This window comes from Maniola jurtina, chromosome 12 (assembly GCF_905333055.1).
Source record: "Maniola jurtina chromosome 12, ilManJurt1.1, whole genome shotgun sequence".
In the NCBI taxonomy this organism is placed as follows: Eukaryota; Metazoa; Arthropoda; class Insecta; order Lepidoptera; family Nymphalidae; genus Maniola; species Maniola jurtina.
This window is the reverse complement of record NC_060040.1, coordinates 13,157,933-13,171,175: the sequence shown is the minus strand read 5'-3', so window position 1 is coordinate 13,171,175 and position 13,243 is coordinate 13,157,933. Positions and strand designations below refer to the sequence as shown.

The window sequence follows — 13,243 nt, the reverse complement described above, 5'->3', positions numbered from 1 at the left end:
AAATAATAGTATAATGTAAATATGTAATAGTATACATATTTTCACTCGCAACTTCGTCCTTGTAGAGAAGAATAGATTTTTGCACTTCGTTAATCAAGAAAGGAATGACAATAGGTAAGTTATGGGGTCAGAGACGTAATCAAAACCTAGCTACCTTTGACACAGTGAAAGGACTCTCGGTTCGATCCTGAATCAGCGATGTGTCATATATTAGGCTATGGTGATGTAAAATTAAAGAACAAGTGTAAATTAAAAATTTATAACACCCCCGACAAGTGAAGGCATCTTGACATCTTGACATAAATTTGTCAATTGACATAATATTAAGAACCTAACGGTTATCTAACCTTCTTTTCTACAAGAAAACTAGAAAAGAGCTGATAACTCTTAAACGGCTGAACCAATTTTTTTGAATTATAGCTAAGAACACTCTCGATCGAGCCACCTTTCAAACAAAAAAAGTAAATTAAAATCGGTTCATTCGTTTAGGCGCTACGATGCCACAGACAGATACACAGATACACACGTCAAACTTATAACACCCCTCTTTTTGGGTCGGGAGTTAAAAATAAGGCTACTTTAGGGCTACCTGCGTCAAATGTACCTACTAACATTTGGGTCGAAGCCTCGACGTTTTGTTAGAAGTTCCCTAACCGTCGTAATCATACCTACAACTTTTTTGGCGTGAATTGTTTTAATTTACATTAAAATATACATTTTTTTAATATTTTTCCTCCATCGCTTCCTCAACTTTGAGAATCAATCATGAATCCTTTGATACCTTTTATTTTTGTTTTTTTTTTTATTTTTTTTTATTTGACTAACCAACAACTTTTAAACATACAAATATTTACAAAAATATAATTATGTATGACTAAAAAGACACATCGTATACCTAAACGTTAATAAATGGCTAATACAGAAGATTTAGGTACAATGATATTTTTAAAAGATTAGCAGGTAGTACAGTAGGGTAAGATGCAATAATGAATAATAATTAAATTAATACTCCTTTCGCAGGGAGACAATGATGTTACGCCAAAACGTAAGCAGGTTGTCGTAGAATTAAAAAAAAGAGTCGTCGATCTTTGTGATGAAGATTTATCGACCTATGACATTGTTCCAGAGCCTGGAGGAACGGGAAAAGAGGCATTCGAGTCACAAAGAGCAGCTAGCGCGGGAACAGCGGTACCTCCGGCGGCGGCTGGCGCAGCTGAGGGCGAGTCGAGACACGCGGTCCCTCTCCGAGAGTTCCATGCCTCACGCGCACGCGACGAGGGCGGACTCCCTCTCCTCTCTAGAATCCTCCTCCGGCGTGTCCACGGCCGAGCGGTCGCCCTCATCCGTGTCTGAGAGCGGTGAGTGACATTACTTTACTCTACTACGACTACCTATAGTACTGTGATAGGACTTTTGATGACACAAATTTATCTAAAGGGTAGGCCTTAAAAATCTTTGCGGGCTGTATTAACCCTTATTTAAAGTTCAGTTGAATAACTAAGAAGTTCAGGCAAAGAACTCAACTTTGAACTACTTACTCAAGAAGTAGTATTGTGATAACAGTACCTAATCCAATTATCAAATCACGCATGGTTTATTGCAACTGAAGCGAGTAGAGAGGGAGTTGCATCGTCAAAAACTGCGAGCTCGCTTGAATTGAAGCTTCTATAAAACGTTCAACCAAGAAGAAAAACTGGTGGTAGCCTCTGAAGGTTTTCTTGTGATATAGTTAGTGATAGTGGTACCCAATCTAAGAGTGAAAGATTTTGCAAGAATATCGAAATTATTATTGCTTTCCGATAATAATTATTATCATTTGAGTAGGCTACATGAAAAAAAAAATTATACCCGTAGAATGTCGAATTCAAATTCAAATTCAGAATATTTTAATTCAATTAGACTTTTAGGAGTACCTTTGAATCGTCAAAAGCACTACCACTAGTTCGGAATGCATTTCCTACCGAGAAGAACCAGCAAGAAACTCGGATCGGTCGTGGCAACATGGCAACCGGGGTGGGGACGTACGGGTGTGCGGGGCGTCCCCCCGTCTCATACCCAGATTGCCATCTCAACCTGTCGCGTACTATGGAATTAGATATCTAAACACTTGACATTTTGTCTTCCAAAGGCAAGATAGCTTAGGCATAATCTAAGTAGGTATTCAATCTTGCGAGAAATCAAACACAATCGCAATCAAGCGACCTCATCTTGATCCTCTAAGATAAGGCATCAACCACAGACAATAGCTATAATTACTTGATGACAATCAACCTACATTGACTTGATGACGACCGTAATTCCCGTATCAACTGGCCAAATTCCATCTATTGTTTGGGACTTACTCTGAGGGATAATGGATTGGCTCTGGCTGCCGATTGTTTACTGTCTTCGCCAATCAAGGATAATAGACAGGAGACGGAACTATATGACTTATTTCTATCTCGGTGATGAATTTACTTTGTTGAGTGTCAACTCACAACGAAGTTAGGAGGATTCTAACAAACTTAGGTTTTCTTTTTTAGGGTTCCGTACGTCAAAAGGAAAAACGGAACCCTTATAGGATCACTTTGTTGTCTGTCTGTCTGTCTGTCTGTCTGTCTGTCTGTCCGTCTGTCCGTCCGTCCGTCCGTCCGTCCGTCGTGTCTGTCAAGAAACCTATAGGTATACTTCCCGTTGACCTAGAATCATGTCTGGCAGGTAGGTAGGTCTTTATAGCACAAGTACAGGAATAAATCTGAAAACCGCGAATTTGTGGTTACATCATTAAGAAAAAAAAATGTGTTTCAATTTTCAAAGTAAGATAACTATACCAAGTGGGGTATCATGTGAAAGGGCTTTACCTGTACATTCTAAAACAGATATTTATTTATTTTTATGTATAATCGTTTTTGATTTACTGTCCATAATGTTGGAAAAAATACCCGAGTGCGGAACCCTCAGTGCGCGAGTCTGACTCGCACATAACTTAACCCTTCCTTTTGGCTTTGCTGCAATCGGGCAAGAAATTAATTTGAAAAATTTTGATTTCGTGGCAATCTTGTTATCCTGCTACCAACTAGCTATATACCATCTGTGTAGGTGCATGTACTGTCAGTGTATTGTTTGCGCTGTGAATGGTGTCCGGGGCATAATGAATGGCCCCCAATTGTTCGTCGGCTTTGCGACGCGACGGTCGCTTCTGTGAGCTAATTGGATAATAGTTTCAGGCTTTCAGGGATTTTGAATTATAAGGTGCGATGCGTTATGCGTACCAAATATTACTACCTACTTAGTATTAGCTGATGGACTTCGTTGGCATGGATATGTTTTTAAAAATTACGTGGGAAATTTTTGACTTTCCGAGATAAAAAAATAGCGTATGTGTCCAGTAGTTTTTGCGTGGAAGAGTAACAAACATACACACATATATACACACATACATACAAGCAAACTTTCGCCTTTAGTGCGAACTGTGATATCAAGTATAATAATACTAATATTATAAATGCGAAAGTGTATCTGTCCATCTAAAGAAAGTTCTTTTCACGATCCAACAGATTAGCAGATTATGATGAAATTTGGTACCTACAGAGATAGTTTAGATCCCGGAAAATCAAAGAGTTCCCACGGGATTGTTAAAGGCCCATCCTTTTAACTGATTTATATGAAACTTGGTACAGATTTAGCTTGCATCCCGGAAATTGACAACTTTTTAACCCGGAAAATCAAATGATACCCACGGGTTTTTTAAAATCCTAAATAAACCTTGTACCAAATTTCGTCAAAACCTAAATCCGTGCAGACGATGTCACGGATGTCATTTAGTGTAGTCAAAAAATATCTGCACATTTATTTTATTGCTGTTATTCTATAAGCCTGCTCTTTATCCCAAATTGCATAAAATTGAGCGTAGCGTGCATATAAAGTGGCATCCTGCATAAAATTAAATGCTACACATTTTACCCAACGTAGCATCCTAAGCGAAATTTAATTCACCCGTCATGTAGCTTTAACAAATAATTTTCAAAACAAATATACCGCTTTTATTCCCGCATATTGCCTTCAACCCTCGGGAGGGTTTCAACTATCAAGCTACACGTGTAAGAGTAGACGTGAGATCGTGTAGTAAATAATAAAATCACTGCATACAATAAGTCTAAGTCTACAATAAGATCAGCTCGCTATAAACTGACTTAAATTGTACATTTTATTCAAGCTTCACCACCACCACACAATTAAATAATAAATATATTTACATGAGATTGATCTGGGGCTTATCAGATATAGTAAAACAAAGAGTGTTATCTCTGTATAGTAAGAACTCCGGTTGATATCATAAGTGCTTCATTTCAGACAATTAGAAAATGCAATCCAACAGACCAAAACATAAAGTTCATCACACTGTGATGCAAGTCGCAACGCAGAAGATGATAACACTTCACTTCACAAACTTTACAAAGTTTGAAGACATTACCCATTACTTTTATTGTAACTTCGTATGCACCTTATTAAAATTTACTAATAAAAATTGTTACAAATTTTTTGTTCTATTTGACATTAAAAGAAAATTTCCCGACCCAGTGGTCCGGTACTTTGGCAGAGGGGAATATTGCATATAGCTTCTTATCCCAGTGAGGAGGGTTACTCTTCGGTTCTTCCACTCACATGCAGACACGCGTCAACAGCAAGTAGGCAGCATTTGACGATCCTCCCTACAGACGCTTCACGGCGTTTTAAGTTATTGCTCCAGCGAAACGAATACTACATAAATTATACTATCTTTGTTCGTGAATACAGTCTCTTTGCTTATTTTTACCTTGCACTCTGTAGGAGTGACGTCTCACTCGTGTATCCCACTTCTGACACCTTGTTATATTTTGAAATCTGCAATAGACTGGAGTGCTTTGGATTATTTATTAGACTTTGAGGACAGACAATCGGGACAACAGAAGCAATGGACAACGAAGTGTACCGAATTGACGTATCTGAAACTGTCACTTGTACAGTATACTAATAAATTATTACTATGCAAAGAAGCGGCTCACTCCTCCTGCATTGTATAAAGAGTTGCGGATATTATGCTTCTTGCACACAGATTAAACAAGAGGTTATAAATAAATAATCTATGTAAAAACTTACTCTATTTAATGTGTCTGTGTGCTAGTTTTCAAATTAAATACCGTGTCACCGGTGTTAAATCTACAAAAATTGTATGGAAAGGAAGTCACATAATATTGCCAGGTGATTTTGACAGGTACAAGTGTGGATGACCACAGTTGTACCTGTCATAATCGGGTGGGCCAGGAAAGGGAACAGACAGACACACACTTTCGCATTTCATATAAGTATAGATGGATCTTGTACAAGGGTAAAAGATCCATGATCCAAAAGGGTAGAACTCGAACTAGGACTTGAACTACGGTTTTCTTTGAATTGCTTTGTCTTGTTTTCCAAGCCCTCAACAAGAAAAACTCGCAGAAGCCCTATTGTATTGTATTGAAACACCAACGTTCATCAAAAGTTGGTAACCGCTTGATCTTTGTGTTGAAAGAAAGTTTCTGTAACGCCGAAATTACATCACCGGAGTCTTTAAGAGAAGTAACCATATAGCGCCCTCCCACACGCTGTCCATATAAACGTAGTTTGTTTCTCACTTCTTTACCAATCTAATTCAATAGGGATATAAGGACTACTAGTCAAATGAGTGACTTTTTATCAAACGTCAAAACGCTCGCTTAGTAAGGGAGCTTGTATGAAATTCACAGATGTGACGTCATAGACATTTGACATAATTGGACGTACTTTTTTAATTAAATCGATAATCTAAAATAGTTAGCAAACTTAACATTAACATCGGACGTGGATTTTACGAATTTTGGAAGTCCCTCTATTTAATGACTTCTAATAAATAATTTATTTTAGACATAGGCATCATCCCAATTGTACATTATGTCGCAGCAAAATGGCTTTATGAGATATTATCAGGTGTTTCACTAGTCACTAAATTATGCTATACATATATGTATAAAAAATCACTAGATTTGTTTAGTGAAATAGTCAAAATGAGTTGACGTTTTACATCTCGCGGGAGTTAGCCATATCCCTGAGCGATATGGCCAACTCCAGGTTTTGCCATTTCGCTACAACATATACGATATATTTATTATATACGATGTAGGAGCTAATATCTGCGTCTGTGATTTGTCGGTTTTCCGTTGTGTAACTTTTACGTTTGTTTCGAGCTCGCTACCAATAAACTCCTCTTAAAACAATGAAACTACATAATCACATCACACTAATCACACTAATATTATAAAGGCGAAAGTTTGTATGTGTGTGTGTATGTTTGTTACTCCTTCACGCACAAACTATTGAACGGATTTGGCTGAAACTTGGAATGGAGGTAGATATTATCCTGGATTAGCACATAGGCTACTTTTTATCCCGGAAAATCAAAGAGTTCTCACTGGATTTTGGAAAACTTAAATCCACGCGGACGAAGTCGCGGGCATCAGCTAGTACGATATATTATATACGATGTAGGAGCTAATATCTGTGTCTGTGATTTGCCGGTTTTCCGTTGTGTATCTTTTACGTTTGTTTCGAGCTCACTACCAATAAACTCCTCTTAAAACAATGAGAAAAACTCATAGAAGCTCTAAAATAGTAGGTATTGTATTGAAACCCAAACGTTCATCAAAAGTTGGTAACCGCCTGATCTTTGTGTCGAAAGAAAGTTTCTGTAACGCCGAAATTACATCACTGGAACGGAGCCTTTAATCCAGCGGGTGGCGAGATCCATTGTTACAAAGGCTGTATTGTTGCCTTTTATTTATGCATTAAGTTTCGCAATTCAGCTGTCGGACGCACGGACAAACCGAAAAACTTCCTGCGCTCTTATATTGGATACTGTAAATAAGGTCCTATCCTATAGAGGGTATAAATAGTTGGGCGATAAACTGTTGAGATAAATTGCCGGACACGCGGGCGTTATAAAATTATCTCTGGCCTGTATTTGTGGGAGTTTTCTCTGCTTTTTTCGAAAATCATCGTCATCATCATTATCAACCCATCACCGGCCCACTACTGAGCACGGATCTCCTCTCAAGATAAAAAGCCTTTAGGCTATAGTCAGCCACGCTGACCAACGTGCGGATTGGCAGATTTCACACACTTTTGAGAAAATTATAAAAAATCTCAAGTATGCAGGTTTCCTCACCAGGTTTTCTTCACCGTGATATTTAGTTTCTTAAAACGTACTTACATAATTTTGAAAATGTAGAGGTGCGTTTCAGGAATCGATCCTTCGGTCTCTAGAATAGGAGGCGAACGTCTTAACCACTAAGCTATCACGGCTCGATAAGGCCCTATAGAGGGTATAAATAGTCGGCCGATAAACTGTTGAGATAAATTGCTGGACGCGCGGGCGTTATAAAATTATCTCTGGCCTGTATTTGTGGGATTTTTCCTGCTTTTTCTTCGAAAATAATGGACACTTATTATTTAATTCGTAAAAAGAGATTGCCTAGTAAGGAATTAACAATAATAATTCATCTTTTACTAGATAAATATTGCCATTTCAATAACAATTTTGCCATAATACAATTAATTTTAAAAATTGCTATTTAGAAACAAAAATTGACCTTATAATAAGATATAATAATATGTTCAAAAGGCTAAATCTGGAAAGCTGTGATATTATATTATTATACTTACTTATAATATACCTCTGAGAGTAATAGGTTGATCATCATGAAGTAGACCCAAAAAATGTTAAAAGGGAAGAGTATTCTCCTTTCCACAAAAATGAATCATAAAGGTGGGGTGACACTGTCTTTGTTTTTATGGATTCCCACCCGGCACTGTGGATGCGGGCGTAAAAAGAAATATTTGCATATCAATTGTATGGGGACGGTACTGTTTGATTTTGCTACTTGTTTTTATCGAAGAAATTTTTGCGCTTGCATACTGTGGTGACGTTTTGAGACCTGAAATTCATCTGAAAATTGTCTTTTAGATAAATATTCTTCTGAAAATCTCTTTTGTCTTTTAGATACATACCTATCTAGATGGGTAAGTACCTCCTTTGTTGCAAACAAGAACTAATATAGATGACTTAGAAATACGCATACAAAGGCGGCCTTATTGCTTGCAGAGCAATCTTCAGTAGGCTACATTTTCGCGAGTAAGTAGGTGTGTATTTATTACACCAGTTTAAATCACTTTCAATCGTGGGTATGTCAAAATTATTTTTATTAAGCTGAGGTTTTCTATACAGCTAGTACGTTTTTGAGTCACTCCACTCGGTAGGTATGCGTTGCGCTTTCTAGTTAAGTTAAGCAACCAACATTTACAAAATTAATTAAACGAGTAACCGAAGTACGGAATTTCATTTTCAATAATTATCCCACAAATAGAATACAGCCCGGTTATGAGCTAACTTCATTACGGAAAGTAATTACATTCCACGTGGCACACGCTAACCGTGTTACGGCCAAATCGTGCAAATAAACGGGTAGAAACGACCAAATCAATCGCTGCTAGGGTTGACACCTGATCGAAAACGATTGCTGAAATCTTTCAGATGTAGCTACTTAATAGGTATAATTTAGCTTTCTTGAGAGATAAACAAATCGCAGAAAAAGTGGAGAAACACGGAAACGTGCGCTTTGCCAGGCGCTTTAGACCTTCTGGAGTTAGAAAGAACCTTCTGAAGTAGGAATAGAATATTATTGTAAATTGAACAATTGAAAAGAGCAACCGCCGAGTTTCTTGCTGGTTCTTCTCGGTAGGAACGGCATTCCGAACCAGTGGTAAATTATTTGACGATTCAAAAGTACTTGTAAAAGTTTATTTGAATAAAAATCAATTCTATTCTATTCTATTCTTAGATTATTCCACAGAACAGGGGTGGCTCTTCCAACATCAATGGGGGTTTTCACTCGTATCATGAGTTTCATGGTGCTAACAAGGTCGTATGGACCGCGTGGCCGTGAAGGATAGCGCCTCTTACGCTTTTCAGCGAGAAACTACAATTGGTCTTTTAAGTAAACTAAGGAAAACTAAATTATACCTATTACTTACCTGTGTTTAGAAATTTACCATTTTTTATTTGTTTTGCTCCCCAAGCTGTTCTAGCTTTGCCCGGTTAGATTTAAGCTCTAGGCTTTCTCTACAATAGAGCCCCACTAAGAAAGGTTTTTAAGAATTATCACTCGAGCAAGAAAGAATGGACTAGATAGTTCTGTACTTTAAAAAAAGTTCGCACTCGCTACACTCGCGTTCTTCTTTATTGTTTACTTTTACTGTCAAATTGAAAGGCAAGATTTTACGAACCAAAACCCCCCCACATCGGGTCAATTTTTTTTCTCATTGGACCTGATAAAACACTCATATACTTGGTTTAAGACATTTATAATAATTGTTCCATAGAGATATATCAGTTCCCGGCTACGGCTTTACTTGTAACAAGTATAATGTAGCTACATAATAAACTCCACAACCTCTTTCACGTAGGTAACTAACTACATACACGTCTCAACTCGCAAGCAATCTGCTTGTGAATAAAAAACAAAGGAAGCATCTAATTTAGTATATTCCGCGTAAAAGGCCATAAAGGAAAATCGAGTTTTCCATTTTATGAACATAACTTACTATACACGAAAACCATTGATGTAAAAACACAAAGATATACATGCCTTTTTTATCTCTGGGAAATGCGTTTATGCATACAACTTGGTTATTAAAATGTACGTCACTCCTGAAACCACAAATTCAAATATTTTCTTGGATACAAGTTACCTATTACATTTAAAATGTAGGTATATATTTTTACAATTAATTTAAGTTGGTGCTTTTGAAGGTTACCGCTAGATTAAGATTTTATTTAGTGACTAGCTGATGCCCGCTGCTTCGCCCGCATTTTAGGTTTCTAAAAATCCGGTGGGAACTTTTGATTTCCCAAAAAAAGTAGCATGTCCGTAATAACCCGTCCGTTCAAATAGCCATATATTATGAGCTTAATATGAGGTAGTTATTTCGAAATTACAGACAGACACTTCAATTTTATTTATTAGTAGTGTAGAGTACAGTTTTTGTATATACTTGACGATTTAGTTGATGATGATGTGATAAATTTTAGCGAAAACAAATTATTTCAAGTAGTACCATATTCAGTTCCTAGGTATGCCTTATTTTTCCGTATATCAACGAAGAAAATATCACAAAATGATGCCACTGTCTACAGCAAACAAATGTATGTTTTACGATGCGTTAAAGGTTTTTATTGTAGGTATAAATCAGGAGTCGAAAGCGAGTCGCGAGGCGCCTCGGCCTTCCCAATTAACCTAAAAGCGTTGCCGCTGGCTGTTTTCGAAAGTCTTTAGCTTAAAAGCAAATTGTCTCAAGACAATGGAGGCTCTAGAACGAGTATTATTAGGTTTTAACTAGCGTAAAGTAAAATATCTTTTTCAGAAATTACTCATAAGTATTTTCGCATCATCATAATATTATATGTAACCTATAGCTATCCAGTATCCTTAAAGCATTTACATTTTAATTTATCGCAGGTATATTTCCTCTAAAAAGTTGTATTTGATTAGTAATCAAAATTAGCGGAAGTATCCAGAAAAATTTCTTTAGATTTTATTTCACCACTTTGTCGATGTGATTAATATGTATACCTATATATCCATGCCAAAACAGCTTTCCTAGTTCGGTCCAAGTTCAAGCCTCCGAGCTGTCCGAGTTCGGTCGGACGAACAGGCGGACATGGCGAAACTATAAGGGTTCCTTGTTGACTACTTTTTATCCCGGGAAATCAAAGAATTCTGGGGAATCAAAGGATTTTTCAAATTCTAAATCAACGCGGAATAACTAGATAACTAATAATAATAGAACTTTAGAGTTAAGAAGAAATTGTAAGGAATATAAATAAAGCTTTTATTATTAATATTATTATTATAAATCAACGCGGGTGACGAAACCTCGATAACTAAGCAAACTGTTTCCCACAGGAGTACCAGTAGGTATAAATCCTTGCCCTGCTTTTAACGATACACAGTGTTCATGAAAAGCATAAAGATTAACCCGCTTATATATTGCGGTGGGCGTTGATAAGCCTTCCGTGCTTCGCTGTTATCAGGGAAGTGGGGGGGATGGGAGGGGTGGGGGGTGTTCTAATTACTTCGCCACTATCAAAGTTTAATTAGCGTGAAGAGTTAGGTACGATGAAAGTGTCGGAGTGGCCAGTGAATCAAAGCCCTTTTTTGATGCACTCGTCAAAGTATTGGTGCTTGACGCTGCCCACAAGTCCCACGAGTCCCACGATTACGTTGGAATTTAAATTTTTAGACATCCCGTAGGAAATCTTTAATTGCCTATTTTTCGGCTTCCTAAAGATTTATAAATAACTATAATATTATGATGCCCGCGAAATCGATCTCGTGGATTTAGGGGTTTTTACAAAATCCGTGGAAACACTTTAATTTCCCAGTGTCCGTATTCAAGATATCTCTGTACAAAATTTTATCAAAATGCGGTTCGGCTATGAAAAAGTGACAGATAGACCGACACACTTTCGCATTTACAATCACATTTATAATAGCACAGTAAGTATATCCTTACTCTGTCATACTAGTACTAATTTCGATATCATAATAAATCCGCTAAACAATTATTAAGTTTCGTTCACTATTTATCTGTGGACATTATTTCCAGTAAGCTATTCAAAAAACTCAGACCCGCAGAAAGGTATCCGTACCATCATACAAGATATAACACTGTCTACTTTTTAAAAATTTTAAGCTGGTTTTAATATTTTTTATTTAATAACCCAGGGCGCCTGCATTTCATACCATGATGAGCAAGCACCATGCCACTTTGCATAATATCCATTTTAGGCGAAAAATTCCCGCTGACAAAAGCCGTAAACTGTGCATCTTCAAAAAAAAATGGAAATAAGGATCTAAAAAATTTATACCTTCCTTATTACTATGACGAAGTTATGTAAATAACAGACACTTTAAAATATCCTACCTAATACCATTACTGAGAAAAGAAAAACGTTGTATTGTATTCTTGAGGTCAAAAACAAAAAATACTAAGAAAATGTTGTGAAAATTCAGATTAAATAATTAAGGTTACTGACATCGATAGATAAGGTTATCATCATCATCATAATGATCAACCCATCGCCGGCTCACTACAGAGCACGAGTCTCCTCTCAGAGTAAGAAGGGCTTGGCCATAGACCACCATCTACCACGCTGGCCAAGTGTGGATTTGCAGATTTCACACACCTTTTTAGAATATTATGGAGAGAACATTATGGAGAACTTCAGGCATGCAGGCATCAATAGATAGGTATTAGATAGGAAATGGAAAGAAGCAGCGGGTAATCTCGCTAAAATCCGAATCTCATAAGACATTTGACGCGTGAAGAAATTCAATTCCGCTCAAATTGGAAGGCAAATTAGATTCTCTATGGGTTACCGTTACGATAACGAAGGATAGTGGAAAAATAAGAGAAAAAGGCAACGTGGAACTGAATACATTCGGTAATTTTCTTATGCTGATTTTATTTTGAGATTATCTATTTTTGTTTGGACTAAAATGGAAAAACACAGGGAGTACTCTACAACTTTAAACATAGGTAGGTATACTAGGTATAGTAGGTATGCGACAGGTCGAGATGGCAACCGAGGTGGGGACGCCCCGCACACTCGCACAGCCCCCGCGCTAACCCCGTGCGGGATAGCACGGGTGACGTACGGGTCCTCGAGCGGGATAGCACGGGTGCCGTACGGGTGTGCGGGGCGTCCGTCCCCCCGCCTCATGTCCTGATTGCCATCTCGACCTGTTGCGTACTATACCTATATTTCTGTTTTTATTCTTTACTTCAGGCACAGCAGGTTTCTAAACCTGGATTCTAAAAAAGGTCGAACGCGTTATCGATTTTAAATCAAAATCAATCTAACCCTTAGCTAGCTTTATGTACGTTGTATTGCATTATTTTACATTTAGGCGTTATTTTCTATCTCAACGACATTCTTTGAGCTATGGTATAGTGAGAAAGTATCCTCCCAGGCAGATAGGTCATTGTTTTTGCAGACTAATAAATCTTACGATCTGCCATTTGGCAAAAGTGTGCCAGAGGGCAGACGACACTTGGCCCATATAAATCTAACCGACGAGCTATCTGAGATACGAATGATGTAGGCTGTATTTCATATTACATGATTTGAATATAGGTATCAACTCAAATT

The 13,243-nt window shown here is 37.4% G+C and overlaps 1 protein-coding gene across 2 annotated transcripts in view; it reads left to right on the top strand.

Annotated features, from left to right (window-relative positions):
- LOC123870163 (max dimerization protein 1-like) overlaps positions 1-13,243 on the top strand; it is a 354,224-nt gene that overhangs the window by 322,912 nt on the left and 18,069 nt on the right. For both annotated transcript variants that reach the window (XM_045913356.1, XM_045913355.1), the window contains exon 5: positions 1,127-1,358. In XM_045913356.1, coding sequence (XP_045769312.1) covers positions 1,127-1,358 — 232 coding nt within the window. The remainder of the gene's footprint in view (positions 1-1,126; positions 1,359-13,243) is intronic.